General features: G+C 40.8%; 1 protein-coding gene across 1 annotated transcript in view; it reads right to left on the minus strand.

Moving 5' to 3' along the window:
* Positions 1 to 2,448: 2,448 nt before the first annotated feature.
* LOC148519646 (dynein axonemal heavy chain 5-like) overlaps positions 2,449 to 20,565 on the minus strand; it is a 449,515-nt gene continuing 431,398 nt past the window's right edge. The window contains exon 76 of the mRNA XM_088476296.1: positions 2,449 to 3,372. Within this exon, the coding sequence (XP_088332422.1) occupies positions 3,154 to 3,372 (219 nt within the window). The 3' untranslated portion in view covers positions 2,449 to 3,153. The remainder of the gene's footprint in view (positions 3,373 to 20,565) is intronic.

The raw sequence follows: 20,565 nt of genomic DNA on the forward strand, positions 1-20,565 counted from the left end.
GTGTACATAAATGAAATTCACTTATGTTTCATATATACCTTATACACACAGCCTGAAGGTTATTTTATACTATATTTGTAATAATTTGTGCTTTAAACAAAGTTTGTGTACATTAAACCATCAGAAAGCAAAGGTTTCACTTTCTCAGTCATGCTAAAAATATTCCGTATTTCGGAATATTTGGATATGGGAGACTCAACCTGTATTATTAACATCTATTTATATTACATTTGGGAACAAAACAATAATAAAACAAGACTGGTTATTAACAGACAGAGAGGTATGAGTTGTCCATAGACAATATTTCAGAGGAGTGATGAAACACATCAGTAGCCAATCAAAGAAGTGACACACCCCCTTGCTGCTAAAGAACCGGCTCCGCAAGCCAGTGCTACACTGGCCCATCACCCATCACCTCAGGAAGCGGCCCCGCTTATGACTTAATCAAGCGGACAACTCCATGTAGTCATAATAACCAACATTTCACCAACCCAGTGGCCCATTATGCGGGTAACAATATGTATGGAGCTACACAGTGTGACTCAAGATTTAGTAAATGCTTCACTGTCAGTTCTTACTCAAACGGCTGCAGTCTGGATTTTGGCATAGAGGATTAACATGCATACGTTCACTGCATGATATTAATTGGAACCTGATACTAAATTTGGAACACATATCCACTCTGGAGATCATCTTTAGGGAATATACTAATTATGGAGTTTTTGACAACTAATTGACTTTTGGATGGTGCCTTAGAGTTATACTAATAAAGGGCTGGAACAAAATTGGTCTTCTGGAGAACTTTTGTAATTAGCTTTGCAGTATATTCAGTTTATACTTGTTCGCTATTGAACTTTTAATTTAATATTTGTTTACATTTTTTTTTTAAATTTACATTATATTATTTATATTTATTTTCTTGTTCTAATTGTATGCAGGATACACTAAATATAGATATTTTGCGTCCAATAATTAGTTATCAAATAATTAAATATATAGATTTCTTACATTTACCATCCCAAGCGCAGTTTCTTCTTCATATTATAGCCAAGGTCATCCAACCTATTTAAATATTCAATCACAGCCTTAAACTGTGTATTAATTTTTATAATATTGATAGATTGTTCATCCGTGAGATTTTGTTTCTTCGTTTTATTGCTATATGTGCAATATAGAATGGGTACGGGATGTCGGCACTCGGGCTGTTCTCCTGCCACTCTTAGGAACTGCTGTAGGTCAGCTCTGCCTGATGGTTGTGGATGCTGGGGCGATCCCTATCTGGTAAGATGAGAGTACTATATGAATAACTGTTAATAAATACTGACCAATTTTCTTGATCATTCCATTAAAGGTTTATAAAGCCTAACAATTACTTTACTGAGAAAACGAGTTTGCACAAAGATACAGAAAGCTGCCCATGCAATATGTGTAAGCCGCAAATCAACAGGCTCACAGCTATTTGATTCAACTCAGCATGCCATGCGATGGGCTAGATCAAAAATATAAAGTTATTATGGAGAAGATAAAACAATATGGTATATTCTTTAAATCTGTAGGCTGTATATTGAAGGCTTATTCAAGATGTGCTAAACCTATTTTCAAGGGCATGCATGAGTCAGCCAGACAAGAAAGATCTGCTCCTCAGTGAGACATAGTTCCTAAGGAAGTAATTGTATTGGGGTCAGACAGTATGCTGCCTACTATTAAAGACTTGGATGTCTATAAAGAAAAAAATATTTGTACATACGCACCTGCTTTCACATCTGTATTTTTACATATTAGGCTATAATTAACAATCATCTTATCACTTGCTGGGAGTCTTACCACTGTCTGTCCCTGTGCATGTCAGCATTTTCTGTGGTACTGGCAGCCCTGATATGGGCTTTGAGTCCCATTACTGTAATAAATATCAAAGCTGTAATCCACATCAGTCCACGCTAGAGGCACTGCTGCTGGTTACTGTGTTGGCGTGGGGCACATTTCTTTTTATATATTTAAACAGTTATACTTAAACAACAGGCATCATCAACAAGGTGATTGCAATGACTGCCATATCTTTACTGTGGTTGCAACTATTCTATAGGCAGTATATCATAATACCGTGGAACTCAAAAATATATGTTAGGTTGCATCCATAATTTTATGCATTCCACTTGCTCTACGGTATTTAAAATTGTATCAAGGGCCACCAAGAGCTAGGAAGGGCCCCAGTCCTGGGATGAAGGCCTTTGAAGAAGCTATACCAACTTGGGTGGGAGGTTACACCTGCCTGACAAGCCCGGGCCTGGATACTATGTACTTTCCCCCCTCTCAGCGTTCCTCATTACATCAAATGTATGCAGTGCAATGTATCCAAATTCAAAATTAAATATATTTTCGTAAAAAAAATAAAACAAACACTTTAATTTTCAAACTATATATAGGACACAGTACAAAAATGACACAATGTTTTAAGTAAATGTTTAATAGGCACTTATCAAAACAAGCAAAGATCCAGAAACAACTTGTACAGAATAAACGTGACATCTGCCGTCAGATCCTGAAAGATACTAATAGCCAAATGTAATAGGGTCACAGTATAGTAAATATGAGAGTTTAGCAGTAACCTCTCACACTTTCTAAACTCAGCCAATGTTATAGAGTGCGAGAATAAAGCAAAGAGCAAACTCCCATGTTTTAGACTCAAAAAACTCTCACGATTTAAACTCTCATCCAGATGTTTCCCATTTTCAAGATAAAACTCCACCAACGTGAGAATTTACTGCTAAACTCTCATATTTTCTAATCTCTCGCCCTATTACATTTGGCCCTAAATGTCACCCAATTACTATTCCCATTATAGTGTAATTTCATATTGTGCATTACATTTATGTGCGGCACTAGGATGGTAACTGATGTATGTGCAGCATTAGTGATATTTAGTGACACTGTGCAGCACTCCAATGTAAGTTTTCTATAAGGTGTAGTCTACATGTTACAGTTACAGGTTTGGAGGTCAGGTTCTATAAATTCATGTTTTCTGCAATGCCGTAGACAGCAGAAAAGAAAGTATAAGCCTAAGACCAGTATAGTAATGTTTTGGGAGTTCTTATACCATTGCCTGCTAAAGTTTAGTTGTGATGTGTTCTTAAATATTCTATCACCAATGCTTATTTATTTATTGTCACAAAGCAGAGCAACACCCCTCATTGTCCAGTGGTCGGGCAAAAACACAGTTCTCAGGAAGAGTGAGAAAATGTAAGTGAGATCAGTCCTACGCGGCTTCTTATACACTGGGCAGGTGTAGAGGCTGTTCAGCTGTTTCTTGGGGTCTGCAGGGCCTGTGGTGCTCACTGCATATACATGGACTACAGGCAGGTTAGTAAATAGCACCTGGAAATAAACAGCGAAACATCATTAAACACATTATTAATGTTACTCTGATTAAGAGGTGTCATTAATATTTCACTTCCAGATACATTCATGATTAAAAGGATATTACCTCTTTTTTTAATTAAATCTACTTACAGTATTTCTAACAACTAGTGTACTCTCCTAGTCACCATATGTCACTATATAATGAGGGAATGTAACATCAGTGTTCTAGTTCTTATCCCATTAATGAACTTGAAGACAACTTATTGGCCAGTTCTTACTACTTTAAGGATTACTACAATCTTCAATATATTTAATTCAAATCCTTTGTTACCCCCAAATAATTCAACAGTGAGTGTCTCTCCTCTGGTGTTAACCCAATGATCACCACCAGTGACAGTCATAGATTATATATGTATATTTGTTTTCAAATAGTTTAGCATGTTAAAAGGTTTGCTATGGAGAAGAGCCAATCAAGGATCTGGATGAATGTGTAAAATTAGTGATGGTTAAAATGAGAGGCTGTACTTCAGGTCATACCCAGCACACATGCAGAGTGTAACCTGTACAATGGCAGCTTCTATAAAAGCTTTTTAGGCATGAGACACCAATATGTCAGTAACTTATTTATGCTGTATTTACAATATTGACTGAAGAGTTGGCTATTGACTGAAAGTCTATTATTAAGTCAAGCCTCCTAGTGGAGCATACAGTATTGCAAGTTATAGCCTTTGGTACAAAGGTGATATTAGGTAACAAACTAACAACAAGTCGTAATGACAGATTTCAAGTGTGGACATTTGCTGAGACACACAAGTGGTATCTAGTTCTTTCTGAGGACTCTCAGTACTCAAAATTTGTCAATTGCTATAAAATGGAGACGCTTCTGAAGATACACAACTGTTCGCACAGTAAATGACCAAACTTTATATGTAACATAACATATCCTATCATAATACATATATAGAGCCAAGCTGCTAGTTTTACTAACCACAACCTGCAGAATAATATTGTTTTGTATAATGTAAAAGAAACTTATTTAATGAAGAAGCTTCTAAAACTTCAATCACTTTAGCCATTTCAGTGCCCTGGGAAAACAGTTAATTACAATATAATTGACCTTATTTATCACAGCAGCAGCAACACTCCAGTTTAAGATATCATTGTATCCTGGTAAGTGTGCAGTGCTTGTTAGAGGAGTCTGGGGCTGTCTACTTCCTGCAGTAATGAGATATGTGAATGAGAACACAAATCAATGAATTAATCAGCTCCATCACCTTTGCATGAATCTGTTCCCAGTGACTACACATTAGGGGGAATAGTCTGTTATACATAAACCTAGAGCATCACAGAGAGGAGGCAGTTGGGAAGTAATGGCAATGCATATTAGATCTTGGTTTAAAAAAACCATGGGAGCACTAACTAAACCGTACCACAATAACCCTATGTTTACCCTGTCTGTAAAATCCCCTGACTGCCATAAAGATTGTGAGTTTACAAAATTTGCATTACAAAAAAAAAAAAAAAACATTTTCCGGGGAAATCTGAAACAAATGTAAATCTTAGTTTTATTTCTAGTATTTGGTAAGAAGATATATTTGTTATAACTAACTACTATCATGAAACTTGACTAACAATACTGGAGATAAGCAAGGTATTGGGCTGGTATGGTGACATAGTGGTTAGCATTGATGCTTTACATTACTGGGGTCTTGGTCCTATTATTATCAGGGCACAATCTGTGTGGAATTTATATGTACTCTCTGTGTTTACATGGGTTTCCCATCAGGCTAGAGGTTCCTTCCTCCAAATGCAAACTGGTAGATTATGACAAAAAGGAGGTGTGTGTGCGTGCGTGTGTGTGATTGGACTGGAAGCACCAATAAGACAGGGACTAATAATTTAATAATGGATCCCATAACATAGTGCAAATCATGAAAAGTGGTGCACAAGTGAAAAAAGTGATGGACACCATAGAGACTATTCTTGTGTTTGCTTTAATCCTCTAATTTGTGTTAACAAATTGTCAGAGTATTGCTAGTTGCTATGGTTGACAAAACCACTTCTTCACATTTACCAGTCCACCAATATTCATCATGTCTCACATTATACAGTGTAGTGCTAGAGTATGGGTATTATGTGGGAGCATGAGGATGAGAATCCACAGCAGGCTACCAGACAGTAATATCGGTTTTTATCTTCAGTGTAAATTCACCCTTTTTTCTGAGACTTTAACTTTCTCTCTATTATTCCATAAATATTTATGAAATGATTTTCCAAGGAGAACAACATTTATTGGCAGAGTTTAAATTATTAATATGAGCAGTGGTTGCTAAGGTTAAGAATGAAATTGAATCCAAGAACTTTAATGAAATAGTGCCCCTGCTGGATAAATAACAAACAGCAGTTGGTAAAAAGATCACTTGCCTTTCTGCCGCATATCCACTACACGACTAAAGAACGATAACGACATCGTTATCGTTCTATTGTTCATTATATTGCTGGGATGTGTAGTTCCAGAATAGCTGGAGGGCTGCATGTTGAATACCCCAGATTTAAGGTGTACAAGTCTGTTTAAAGGGTAAGTCGTGCAGATCAAAATTGCCTATTAAGCAAAATGTAATTCCTATACCATTAAATTGTTAAATACATTTTATAGCAAAAGCGGCTGTGGACAGTCTCGTCTTTCAATCCTATAGCCAATGTCACTGGGGCTTAACTGACTAGAGTGGACATTCAACCCACTGATGTCTGGCAGATGATGTGGTTGTGTGGACCAGGCATATACAGAGGACTACATAAGCCCAGACCAACAGAGATCCAGACTCTTCACAAAAACTAATCTTTTGCACATTACAAAATACATTCAAAACAGAATCAAATGTGTGCCGATCATTTGACTTCCGCCAGGAAAAACCAGTGACTGTTGTCATCTTGTTGAGTAGGCATAAAATCGTCCTATAATGGTATCTACAAAGCCATAAAAGATTTACCAGATAAAGTAATAAATCAGTGACACATAAAAATGCATTTATCGGGATTGCAATGACTGCATTAAATGATACTGAATTGGTGTTGTGCTATAAATGTTTGTAGTTGGTGACTCTGTGTTCCTATTAAAGATTTGTGTCACATTGGAGCTAGCAACACATTATAATAAATATAAAAGCTCTTTCCCACGTCTGATGAGGTTGTATACAATGTATGACCTGATTTACAGAGCCAATACCAATACATATAGTAACTCCAACATAATGTCACTTACCTAGCCTAGACATTGTATTTTTAGATGGGGGGAATGAAAGCACTGAAAATAATACTTGTTATACTTTTTGTTGTGTAAATGTTGATTAGAAGTACAGTATTACCCCTGCCCCTAGGCCTTGTATACAGTATGCTTTCTGTTTTTATAATCCTATTTTACATATACAGTAAGAACGATTCAAGCCTTTATAAGATGTTTGATGTATAAGCACAGTACTTTCCAATTACATCTATACATTTTATGAAAGACTGCCACTGAGGAATATTTTAAGAAATGGGAGAACCGTGAGCAGCAGGCCATCCTCACCGTGCAGCACCCCACCCTCATACCGTGTTTGTGTGATGCCCCCATACTTTTTGTCACTGTAAATGATTGTGCATGCACAGATGATAGCTAAGAGTCTGGCACATTGCCATCTATCCAGATACATGGGCAGAAAGTTGGCGTAGCTGGAGCAAGTATATGGAGGAGGGCAGCTGCATGTATCAGCGTTTTGCTCGATGTGTTGTTGAAAACCTAATAATAATGTGTACTGTTACTAAGAAAATGTCAATGTGCTTGAGCAATGTAGATGCTGAAAGAATGCGTTAAACAGACCTGTGACACACTACAGGGATATAGTATGTATAGTGACAATTAGTGCTTTGCACTAACTTACGGGGTCATCCATATGCCGGCTATGGGTGAGCATTTCATATCAGTGACTCTTACCTAGCAGATACTGGGCCTGATTCAGACCCGGTCGCAAGCGCTGAGCACTCGCAACTGGGTCGATGGTGGCCCACAGCGCAAGCGCACGACGGAGCTGGCTCCGTCATGCGCATGCGCAAGACCCGGCTAGCGACGGGCACTCTGTCGCTCCGGGTCTCGCAACAAAGGGGGCAAGCTCTCGATGCTGAGTGATGGGTGCGGCACCACTGACATCACGAGTGATGTCAGTGGAGAGATTCCGGCTCTGTTAGAGGCGAAATCTCTCTGGCGCTTGCGGCCACGAGACCCTACCACAAGGGTCTTATCTCAAGCCCGATGGTCGCGATGGTCTTGACCATCGCGACCATCATCATGGCCGCTCGCTGTAGCTGTGGGTGGTCAGCGGCCTTGAGGCCGTTCTAAAAAAAAAAAAACGTCCCTGATTCAGAGCGAGCGCTCTGTCAGAGCGAGCGGATCTGAATCAGGCCCACTGTGTATTCACTGGCATGCTGATAAAGAACACTAAGCTTTAATATATATTGTCTGATAGGATTTGCTGACCTTTTACAGCAACTATGCACAGGAATATCATAATCCAATATATACTATAATAAGAATTCAGCACCAGAGTTTGTCACACCAAACTGTACGTAAATAACTAGAAATGGGCTTATTTCTACATATTCATAGAAACCAAAATATTACCTTTAAATCAACTATATAGTGACTGTTATTAATAAATGAAACGCTGGACTTTATTAAAATCAAAAGTGTGTTAATTTCTATATGGTTAGGGAACCTGAGAAGCACACTTACACCAATTACTTAAACTAATGGTGTAATATCCATCAGAGAACAATAAACATAGGCAATCAGACAAACAATTGTGTACTGAATGTGGAACAAATCTATATATCAACAATTGGAAGCAAATGTATACAACAAAGAGAAAATGAGTACATGGCAGGGCTTGAATACTGAGACAGCTATTTTAGACGATAATTAACAGCTGGACCATACTTCATGTTTCCCGCATACCCATATGAGAGCGTTACTCAGAATTATAGGATTCCCCATCAATAACAGCTACACTAACTGAAGTAATTATCCCATAGATAATCATAAGAAACAAAATAAATGTAAATATCTCTGTGTAAATAACAAGACTTGGAATAATAGTGAGTGTATTTCTATCTGTGGTTGGGATCTGTTGTCTATCTGTTACTCATTGTAACATTGATACAGAAATTTACTTGCTCTGGCACAAATGTAACAACTTACAAATGTAATATTAAATAAGACACAGGGGGGCGATTCAATTGTATAAAAGGCAGCTATTTTTTTAGGGGGCCTGATAGAGCAATTCAATTGTTCCTCCGTTTGGGCACAAAGCCGCCAACACCTGCATTTTTGCAAAAATGTGTGATAAACACGTGGTTAGGGTGCCCAAACGGACTTTAAACGGGTTTAGCCATTTTACACGGCTAAACCCCATCTAATAGGACATGAAGACCGTGATAGGTAATGGGTGCCCCCTTTGTAGAAACAGGTGCTCCAATTCTAGCACGTAATACCTGTATTTCTTAGATGACCCCCTTACCCTAACATCATAAACATGGAGGATAGGCATACCATAAGGGGCATATTAAAAGAGGAGGGGTCCGTGTGCAGTCTCCGTCCGGGGCCCTCTACTCTCTACCCATTTAGAGCAGCATAGACTCTGGGCACAAGTAGACTCTAGTGCTGAGCCAGAGCCTATTGCGCTAGCGCCGGTCACTGGGGAAATGACGCAGCTGCCATTTTCCCGGCAATTTCCCTACTACGCATGTACAAAATGCCGCGAAAATGGCCGCATCGCCATTTTGCAGAGGATTTGTACAGCACTGCTACTGCCAACGTGGGACTCTGGAGAGGTATGTATTAAAAAAATGGGCCGCAGAGTGCACGGTGTACATGGGGCCCTAGGTCCAAAGGGGCCCACACCGTACACCCTGTACCCATTATAGATATGCCCCTGCATGTCCTGCTTGCTTTGCCCACTTTCATAAACCTCTAGTGAACCTTTACAGTAACTAGGAAACTAACCAAATATATTTTAGCAAAATATATAATGGTATAATGTATTACAACTTAATTACAAATAAATCTATTGTTTTAGTTGCATTTAATGTGTGTTATATATAGAGCACTTACAGTAAATAACAACTACTGCTTTAATTACTTTGACTGTGTGTTATATTGGTATATGTGTAGCACTTTTAGTCAATAAAAGCAAATTCTAATAAAAACAATCTAATTAAATACGATGAAATGCAATGTTCAGTCAATATTACATTTTCCTGAACATATTTAAATACAGTTTTGGTGATAGTGTTTACTTAGCACGTATTACATTAACTACTTGTAGTGTACTCTGTGGCATTGAGAAAATGTGTTTATTAGTTTCAGTGTCATCAGATCAGACCATGAAACGTAATGTAAATGATATTCATGTACTGCATTTTTATTTATTTTTCTTCCACTATAGCCTTTAAAAAAAATATCAAAATGGTGATAGGGACCTAATTAAAAGCAGGATATGGAAAGGAACACTGTAAGCAGAATATTTTAGAACAAAGCAACATCTCTTTGATGAGTACAATGTGTACTAGGCATTGCACACAAACAGCTGCAAGTCGGCTACGTAATTCTCAGAGCCTATAGGTGTCAGAGCTTCAGGCTTCTCAGAAGCAGATTGCCTCTAAATGAAATCTCGGCCCAGCTCCTGTTTGAACATGTCATATCAAACAGACTGTGACAGTCGCAAATGAATAAGAAAATAAAAATGACAGAGTTTAATCATTGAGTCTGGTAGTCCATAATCCTTCATAACAAAAATCCCTTTTCTTTGCCAGGTTTAGTGATAAGAGTTACATTTTCCAAATTGTACTGAATATATTGTGCACAGAACACAGCATGGTATTTTATTGACAGCACTGTCAGCTGAAGTCAGAGTCATCTAATGCATTTTATATGCTGGTTTAGGCCAAATAAATATGACAAGAGACGTATGCAATGGAATAACACTATCAACTTAAGTGAAGCTTAGTGACTAGCAAACTGTGGCAGGGGGTCTAACAGTAGACTTGCTAGAAAGGGAGATTCAATACTCACAGCTTCAGTGCAGACCATTTCTTAAGGTGCGTTCACACGGTGCAATATTTATGAACGATAAGATATCGTTCAACAATAAATCGTTCATATCATTCATTTTTATGCAGTGAACGACCAACGATGCGCGTTCCTGCATGGACGATAATGATATCTATGATCGTCCGTACATGCAGGCCAACTTGGACGATATCTTCAAGAATTGCCTGTTCAAAGATGTGGCAGGATGACTTCACTGAAAAATATCTATCATAGATATCTATCAGTGTGTATACCCAATATCGTTTGTCCTGCACGACAGAAAGTTCAAGGGAAATTGTTCAGCGATATAGTTGGTTGTGCAGATCGTACCGTGTGTATGCAGCTTTAGTACTGTAGACAAAAACACCCATATTTTTTGTCCCAGATTACACTAATCCAAGCCTGTAATATGGTAACATTAATGTTGGTGTCATTGACATTTGTAAAGTCCTACTATTTAGCTATTTCTTGACAAGACAGAACAGTAAGTTATCATAGTACATTCAATTTCAACATCTCCTGCCTCCAAAAGCAATTAAAGCAATACGGGGAGCATTTCCTATGAACAAATGGTTTGGGTCTCTATACACTGGACCTCTGTTCTGCTAGTGTGTATGGGCCTAATTCAGAGCCACTCGTAAGCGGCCGCTCGTTCGTTCTGACCGATGTTCGCTCATCTGCGCATGCGTACGGATCATTATACGCATGCACGAACCAGTCAGTGCGGCCGAAATTCATGTGCTCGCAAAATAGCGAATCCCTGCTATTTTGAGTGACAGAATGATGCGTATGTGGGTGGCAACAGGGGAAGGTGCTTGAAAACGGGGAGTGGAGATCCGATTGCAGGCGTGCTTAAAGGTCAAAACGGGCGTTTTATGGGTGTGCATAATTAAAACAGCAGCGTCATTGACCACGTCACTGGGTTTTTTTTTTAACCAGAACTGCTCGCAAAATTGTGGTAGCAAAAACCATCCACAAGAATAGCGAGCAGCTCATACCCTGTTCGATGTACTCGATTAATCTAATAAATAGTGGACATGACGTAGGATGCGAGCGGCCAGGGGGCGTAGTTTCCCAAAAAACGACCGCAAGTTTTGTTCGCTCGTTCAGACCTAGAGGCGTGAACAGACCGCAAACAGCGAACGGTTCATTTGAATAGCCACCCCTATTTTCTGGACGAGCGAGGCGCAAATAGCGACCGGCTCTGAATCAGGCCCTATGTTTCTTGGTTATTTACTTTTCTATGTGTGCTTTAACTTTTTTATTAACATCCTATACAGCATATGATCTAATCATGAAAATATTAAAAAGTTTGTAAGAAGTCCAATCCATAGTGGTATTCCCTGACAGGTGACAGGACTACAAATATCTGAAGCACTAGCTTTATCTCAGCACAGCTGCTAGCAATAGCAATCAAGGCTGAGGAGCAACACCTGATTGTAGCTCATAAATATACTTGATGCCCTGTGGTGAAAAGCAGGGTGCCATGCATAGGGATAACAAAGCATGGCATGACTTTGAGCCAAATACTGCATATGATATTGTGTTTATGTGCATTGGCTGTATGTATACTGCTGTATTTTAAAGAGAGATGTTTATGGTCCTAAATGTGGCCCCTAAAACAGCTGGGCTCATCCGGGCATCTAGTTCTCAGAGGGCACTAAGAGAAGTGGTGCCAGCCGCTAGCCAATGAATATGGGTAACTACCTCTACTATTGGTCGGCAATAATAGGCTAGAAGTGGAGCCCCTTTCTGCCAAAAATACACAAATGGATTGAACCTGGTATTGGACAAGTCCTTAATATAATTATATCATATGGTCAAGCAAATTGGTTCACTTCTCCAGCTTTAGCCAGACTTTCTGAAGCCCTTCTTCGCAGTGGTAGCGGCGCCTGCTACCATCTGAGAATTTCAGTAGCTGCCCATAGTTAATATGTACCCAATCCCGCATGGAAGGGTTCTCTACATTCAGCCTCATTGAGGAAGCCCAGCCACCTGCACTTTAATCCATCTAAGCAAGTCTTACTACTACAACTTACATCCACTAACTATTCCACAGTCTCCTCTCCCAATGAACACAATTTACATCTCCCACAATCCTTCTCTCTCTAACCCTTAAACAATGAAATCATCCATCATCATTGATCCCCCAGTACAAGCTTCATGGTCAATAGGTGTGCAATCTGCCCACTACTTTTCCAAGGGGCCTCTAGGAGCTGCAAACCTGTACTCCAGGATCCTCCAACAAAACAGGTTTGTGACAAATTGTAACAAATGTATTTTTTTAAAAAATATTTAGCTTAGAATGTCAGAGAACAAAATCTGACCAAAAGAATTCTGATCAGATTGTATTAATGTTTGAACTCTTCATAAAAACCCAATTATTTGCAATGGGATCAGTGATTTAAAAAAGTGTTGTTATAACCAGGGGTGCCGAGAGGGGGGAGGGAGTGGGTAGTAATTACCCGGGCCCGGGCGACCCCCCCCTCCCTCTTACTTCACAGCAGCCCAGCACATGCTGCTGTGTGCTGAGCTGCAGTGGAAGACTGCTCGCAGCTGCTGAGCAGTAGTTGCAGCAGTCTCCTATGCCTGTGGGGGGAGCGATCTCACTGATCGCGCCCCCCCTGACTTCAGTTTAGTTAACAAGCCTCAAGGCAGGAGAAAGAAAGAGGAGAAGGAAGAACAATCGTACACCAGAGACACTCTTACACAAGATGAGGGAATCTGTGACCGAAAGAATATAACCCAATGAAACCAGGTGCATCAGGGTGGGTGCCCTGTGGACCCTATGGACCTCAAGGAAAAAGAGTTATCTAGGTAAGTCTACCATAACTCTAATTTTCTTCTTTTGGGGTCCGTAGTAATCCACAGGGATACCATGGGGATGTCCTAAAGCAGTTCCCCTAAGGTGGGAGACGCTCCTGAGCAGAAAGGAGCTCATCACCCAAAGGAACCATCCTGAGAGGCAAAAATATCAAAGGCATAAAACCTAAGAAAAGTGTGGACAGAAGACCACATAGCTGCCTTACACCACTGTTCAGCGGAGGCACCACGACTAAATGCCCACGATGGCCCTACAGACCGAGTATGCTGTCACCGTGCTTGGGACAGGGATATCAGCCTGTATGTACACCTGAGAGATAGTCATGTGTATCCATCTCACCAGATTCTGTTTATTAGCTAGCTATCCTCGTTTGTGAACACCATATACTGTAATACAAAAAGAGCATCTGATTTTCTAACAGAGTTTGTACGCTCCACATAGAATAAAATTCTAACATCTGGTAATGAAGCAATCTTCTTCTGAAACCAGACTGACAGTGCAGAAACCTGCACTCTCAAAGTGGCCAGGCATAGACCTTTGTCTAATCCTGCCTGAAGAAAAGCCAGTACCCTGCAAATCCTAAATATGTTAGGATCATACTTCCAATGGAACACCATTGACCAAAAGAATACCATACTCTGTAATAGATGCGGGCAGAGGCAGGATTCCGTGCCCTAATCATAATTTGAATTACAGCACTGAAAAAAACCTTTCGCTCTGAGGATGGAAGATTCAAGAGCCATTCTGTCGGGGGGCGTGTCCTGATCGGCAGGCTGAGAAGACGTGCCTCGCCTCAGCTCCTGCAAAATACCCACATTGGGGGCTTTTTGGGGGGGATTCCCCACCCTCAACCCCTATATAGGGGTTCATCCCTAATAACACACTCTGCTGGCATCTACCTGCGAGCGCCGGAGGGCTCCAATAACCTGCTACAAGGCGCGGCCTACCTGTGGCAAGAAGCCGGGGCCTCAATTAGTGGTTCTGACCGGACCCACATCCAGCGACTATCGCTAAACCGCCGCTACCGCTGCAGCCTACCCCTCACCAGGTGACACTGGCGCCGCTGCCTCCCACCTCCTGATGCCCTTGAGGAGCCGGGATTGAGACTGCCGACGGAGGTTCAATCGGGTGATTACACCCGGCCGCCATCTTCTATTGGGCTCCTGACATGGCACCCCCCGCTCCTCCTCCTATATAGGGTGAACTCACCTGCACCTCCGGAGCCTTGCCCGGTCTCTCTGCCGGCTGTGTCCTGGGCGGCCGATGGAGACCCGACCTCTCTTCCTGCGGTGCGCTGGGGACGCTCACTCTACATCCTGCAGAGCTGTGGAAAGTCAGCTGACCAGCTCTTGAGCCCCCCTGGATTTGCGCCGCTGCAACCCTCCTGGGACAGTGTGGTGGGGACCCCACTCCACCTTTCCCTTGTCGTTCTATTTGGAGGAGGTGGGGTGCTGCCATAGCTCCCTTGTCACTTGCCTCAGTTTATTACTATGTGTGTGGATCTGGCTCCCCCCTGTGGCAACCTGCTGTAATTACACGCATGCGAAAGTAACACCAAGTTCCTCTCCCAGGTCTGTGCTGAAATGACATCTTCAGCAATACCCAAGTATACATCTTTCAACTCAAATTTCCTCATGTAGACCCTCTTCGGATGTGTCCACGTGTGTGGCCTTAATAACCTCTGCGTAACACAAATACATTTCTGATCCTGAGCCTACATCCTTTATGAAAAAAATTCTAATTTCCTCTTCGATGACCTCTGCTGGCCCTACTCAAGCCCCCCGAGACGATACCCCCGGTGGAAATTCCACTGACTCAGACTGCTCTACCACTCGTTCCACCAGCTACCGCAAACGTAAATCATCAATCATCTCTAAAACATCTAAGATGAAACCTGCTGATATTGCTGCTATTTTGGGTCCTCTGTTTGATGAAAAACTTGCAGGAATCAAAGAAGCTATTGAGTCTACTTTATCTCAACTAACCCAACATTCTACTCGTCTAGACGAAATGGAGCAGAGGGTATCAACATTAGAAGACGACCTGAGCACTGCCCAACAAACCATTGAATCTCAACATAAGGACATTGCTATCCTCACCGACAAACTGGATGACCTAGAGAACCGTAGCAGGCGCAACAACCTACGGGTCATAGGCATCCCAGAATCAATAAAGGGTCACGAATTATTAGATCTCCTTTCTAATTGGATTCTGGAACAACTAGCTATGGACTTAAAGGGGGTACCGCTGGCCATTGAGAGGGCACATAGAATTGGGCCAGACCGCAAAAACACCTCTGATCGCCCGCGTCCTGTTATAATGAAAATTTTAAATTACGCAGATAAAACTAAACTCCTGGATCATTACCGTAAAACAGCCAGTCTATCATACAAGGGGAAACGTCTCCTCATGTTCCAAGACTTTTCTGTTCACGTCACTAACAAACGCAGAGACTTTGCCCCGATATGCAAGCATTTATTCGATAATAACGTCAAGTTCTCTCTGCTATACCCGGCCAGGTGACGGGTGTTTGAGGGAGGAAAACCACTCTTCTTCGAAGATTCAGCTGCAGCAAAGGCTCATTTTTTGCGTCCTGACACTTGACTGACCTGCATTTAAATCTTCTTGCATTTCACTTTGCCTGTCTTACTTTTGAATATAGGCCACACTGTGGATATATAGATTAACCACATATGTACACGAAATACCACTTTTTTTTTTTTTTCTTTACACAATTTTCTTATGTTTATTGTTTTGTTAAATGTTGAGATATTTTGTGCTTGTCTGTGCCTGGAGATCAGATCTTCCAGGGGCTCTCCTTTCCTCTCGTGCTGGGATAGGAAGGGACCCCTTTATGTTCTTGAATCTAATTTTTTGCCGTTTCCAGCTGTGGGTGTAGGTTAACATGAGCAAACCTCCCCCATCTCAACCATCTGTAGAGAGAGATGTTCCACTCCTACCATTTAATATAATATCATGGAACGTTGAAGGACTTAATAGTCCTATCAAGCGTAAGAAGGTGATTACACATCTTGGTCGTATGTCTCCACATATAATTTTTCTCCAGGAAACCCACTGGACCGATGATCCCAGAAATTCACTGAGGGCCAGGTGGATCGAGGATTGTATCTCCGCTCCGTATGGTAACAAAACCAGGGGGGTGGCCATCTTACTCAGTAAAAATCTACAATACTCCATTTGCAGGAAATACTTAGATCCCAATGGGAGATATATTTTATTAGATATCAAGAATGATGACGTAGTCTATACTCTACTTAATGTATATGCTCCGAATACTTCTAATCAAATTTTTTTTGCAGCACTTTTGCAGAAGGTTCTTTCCTGGGGCAGCCAAAATCTTATAATGGGGGGTGACTTGAATACAGTTGTCGATCCATCCTTGGACAGATCTGGGGTGAGTACACAAGTCCCTGATCACTCCTATTCTCTTCTTTCTTCCTTTTGCACACAATTAGATTTACTAGACCCATGGCTTGTGCTTCACCCACTCCAAAGAGACTACTCTTTTTATTCTCACCCACACTCCACCCATTCTCGTATTGACTATTTATTTATATCCAAACATTTGTTCCATAAAGTCACTAATACATCCATTAAGAACATTATTATATCAGATCATGCCCCGATAGTTATGACTATCCAACTAGCTCTGCCCCGACACTTCTCCAAGTGCTGGCGTTTTCCTGCATACCTTAATAAATCCCAAGATTTTTTTCTATTTCTTAAACACACATGGCTGACCTATGTTAATGACAATTCACCACATATAGCGGACACGCCGCTATTTTGGGGGCTTCCAAAGCCGTCCTTAGGGGACATATCATCTCATATCTCCATTTCAAACGTAAACACTTCACCACCCGTCTACAAGAGCTAAGCTCTGCACTCACAGCAGCTTATCGGACCTACAAACGGTCTGATAATCCTATACACAGGGAAGCATACCTCTCTGCTAGACAGATTTACGACACGTTTCTCACTGAACAAGCCCAAACCAAACATGACTATCAGAGAAATAAATTCCATAGATGGGGAAACAAATCAGGGAAGTTATTGGCCAATCTTACTAAAGGCCCACATACTAAGACTTGGGTGAATGCCATAAAAAATTCTAATGCTATCCTTACCACTCCGACTGATATTTGCGCTGAGTTTGCAAACTTTTACAAATCACTATACACCAGGGGCCCAGATGACATCAGCGAGGGACACTCCTTCTTGAAAGAGGCCCGTCTTCCTGAATTGTCTCGGGAGGCGAGGTAATCCCTTGATGATCCCATCACAGAAAAAGAGGTAATTGACACCATTAAATCCCTCCCAAATAACAAAAGCCCTGGCTCTGATGGCTTTGGAGCAGAGTTTTATAAGACACTCCGGGAGGAACTCACCCCAACGTTGACTAAACTCTATAACCACATCCTCACTACTAAAGAGACCCCTCTCAGATTCAATGAAGCTACAAATATTGTATTAGCGAAACCTGGCAAAGACCCAGCCCTGGTGGTCTCGTACCGCCCCATCTTCTTGTTGAACCAGGATTTTAAAATTCGAACTAAATTGATGGCTAATTGTCTACAGACGTACCTGCCCCAACTAATTTCCCCTGCACAACTTGGTTTTGTTAAGAATAGGCAATCGGTACAAGGAATACGAACTGCTATAGCCGCAATAACATATACTCATATGCACAACGCTATGGATAACATACTCGTTAATTTAGATGCAGAAAAAGCATTCGATAAAATAGCATGGTCCCATCTTGATAGAGTATTGCACCATCAACGCTTTGGTATAGCTTTCTGTAATTTAATAAAAACCCTCTATGATACACCCACTGCCCACATAGTGGTAAATAATGTGACCTCTCCTCCATTTCACCTTGAAAGGGGCACTAGACAGGGGTGCCCTCTCTCGCCCCTCCTCTTTAACCTAGCCTTAGAGCCCTTTATTCGATATATTATACAATTGCCTGGATTTGCTGGCATTAGAATTGGCAAACAAGAGATACGTGTCACAGCATTTGCAGACGACCTCCTCATATTTACGTCCAACCCCAGACAATCCATCCCTCTTTTAATTAGGGCCATAAATAGGTTCTCCTACTTTGCAGGCTTTTCCATTAATTTTGAGAAATCAGAAGCTTTGGCCATATTTGGACAGGTGGAGAGGGGATGGGGTGATACATTTCCTTTTCAGTGGGCAAACAATCACCTTGTTTATTTAGGCGTGACAATTCCATCTCATTTGACCCATTTATATGCCCTAAACATTGATCCAATTATTCGCAAAATAAAAATCGAACTTAGTTTGTGGCAAAATCTACCTATTAACCTGTTAGGACGCTGTAATTTATTTAAAATGGCTTGTTTCCCAAAACTGCTATATATCCTACAGATGACTCCTCTTATACTTACAAAATCAGATCTATCTTTACTCAATGCCACCGTGTCTAAATTTTTCTGGAATAATAAAAGACCTAGAATCAGCCAAAAAAAACTGTCTCAAACCATACCAAGGGGGGGTGTGAACCTACCGAATATTAGACAGTATAATTTAGCTTGTCTTCTACGCTTCGCTATAGATTGGATCACTGGCAACAATATATACACAGATGTTGGATTAGAGTCCCAGTTATGTGCTCCTCTATCCCTTAGCTATTTACTACATATACGGGTGTCAAGATTGCAATCACTTAATCTCAATAACCCTCTTATCACATCAACCATTCAGGCATGGCAATCCTCTAGAAAACTACTCAAACTCCAACAATTCCACTCTCTAGCACTCCCTTTTATTGGCAATTTGGACTTTCAGAAGGGAGAGGCATCGTTGCCCTTTTCCGCCTGGCGCTCTTCTGGAATCTTAAATTTACGTACGCTCTTAAACGACTCACACCTCCCCCTCACCTTTAATGAAGCCATGGAAAAATATGGCCTTAGACCCCAACACAAATTCTATTATTACCAAGCTATACATTATCTACGTTCTATCCTTTCCCAATTAAATGAGCAGGACTATGCGAACCCTTTAGACTCTCTCACACGCACAACTACATATTCCAGCTCAACAATATATACACGTATACGCACAGAAATAGATCCGGAGACTGAACTTTTAGAATTGGATAAGTGGTCCTCCCAGATTCCCTCTATGTCTCCGGGTTTAATTTTGGAGACATTTCAAATTAACTTAAAACTCATTCCTGCCAGCTCCTACCAAGAGATGGCATATACATTACTACATAGGGCATATGTGTCACCCAAAAAACGCCATTTGATGGGTATATCGGACGAGTCAAGATGCACCAAATGCTCAATTGCAGACGCAGATATCATGCATTGCCTTTGGGAATGCCGACACATAAGGAAGTTTTGGAACGAGTTACATCATTATGGATCTGGGGTGCTGGGCATACCTTTTCGGTGTACTGCGTCATGGGCTATATTTGGCCGTCTAACTGACCAACCCGAAATTCCCAAATTTGATAAAAAACTTATAGTAATTCTATCCGCAGTGGGTCGGAAGGCCATATTACAGCAATGGATCCATGACTCACCACCAACTGTTTGTATGGCCACTTCTAGACTACTCTTTTTGTTTAATATGGATTGGCTGGAAGCATCTTTAGATAAGGAAACTTTGACCCCTGCGCTTTTCCAGTGCTGGGGTAAATATATTCAAACACTAGCCTCTTCAACTAAACTAGCAATACAACGGTGCTTTCAATTCACTTCGTGGTACTCCTATCAATTATTAGATAACCAAACTCCTATCACCACCTAAATTGTCCGTCTTCCTATATCACGGCCAAACATCTGTATTTTCTCCTATCTCTCTCTCTATTTGTAATTTTCTCTTTTATCCCATGGATGGATCGATGACCTGGGGTGTAGATGAGCACAAGTTAAGGTTGCAGTTGAAGTTGTTATATTTCTATTTCTATTTCAATATTATCTAATAGAGATGATTATAAGTGTCTAAATCTCTATATTATAGTAACGATTAGTTAAATATATAAAATTCTGGAAAATATTGGTATGTTTATATACACTGATTGTGAAAGGCCTCCAGTTGATTTACTTTATATTGACAAAGCTGTATTTGTTAAGAGGTCTGCAATGCCTTGCCTTTTTTTGTGTGTATTTTCATTTTAACATACCTTAATAAAAATATGTTGGAAGAGCCATTCTGTCAAAGCCAGACGGGGTAAGTCCGGATGCCGGCAGGGACCCTGTGCATT

The sequence above is a fragment of the Taudactylus pleione genome, unplaced genomic scaffold, assembly GCF_031769625.1.
Source record: "Taudactylus pleione unplaced genomic scaffold, aTauple2 ptg000186l, whole genome shotgun sequence".
Taxonomy (NCBI): Eukaryota; Metazoa; Chordata; class Amphibia; order Anura; family Myobatrachidae; genus Taudactylus; species Taudactylus pleione.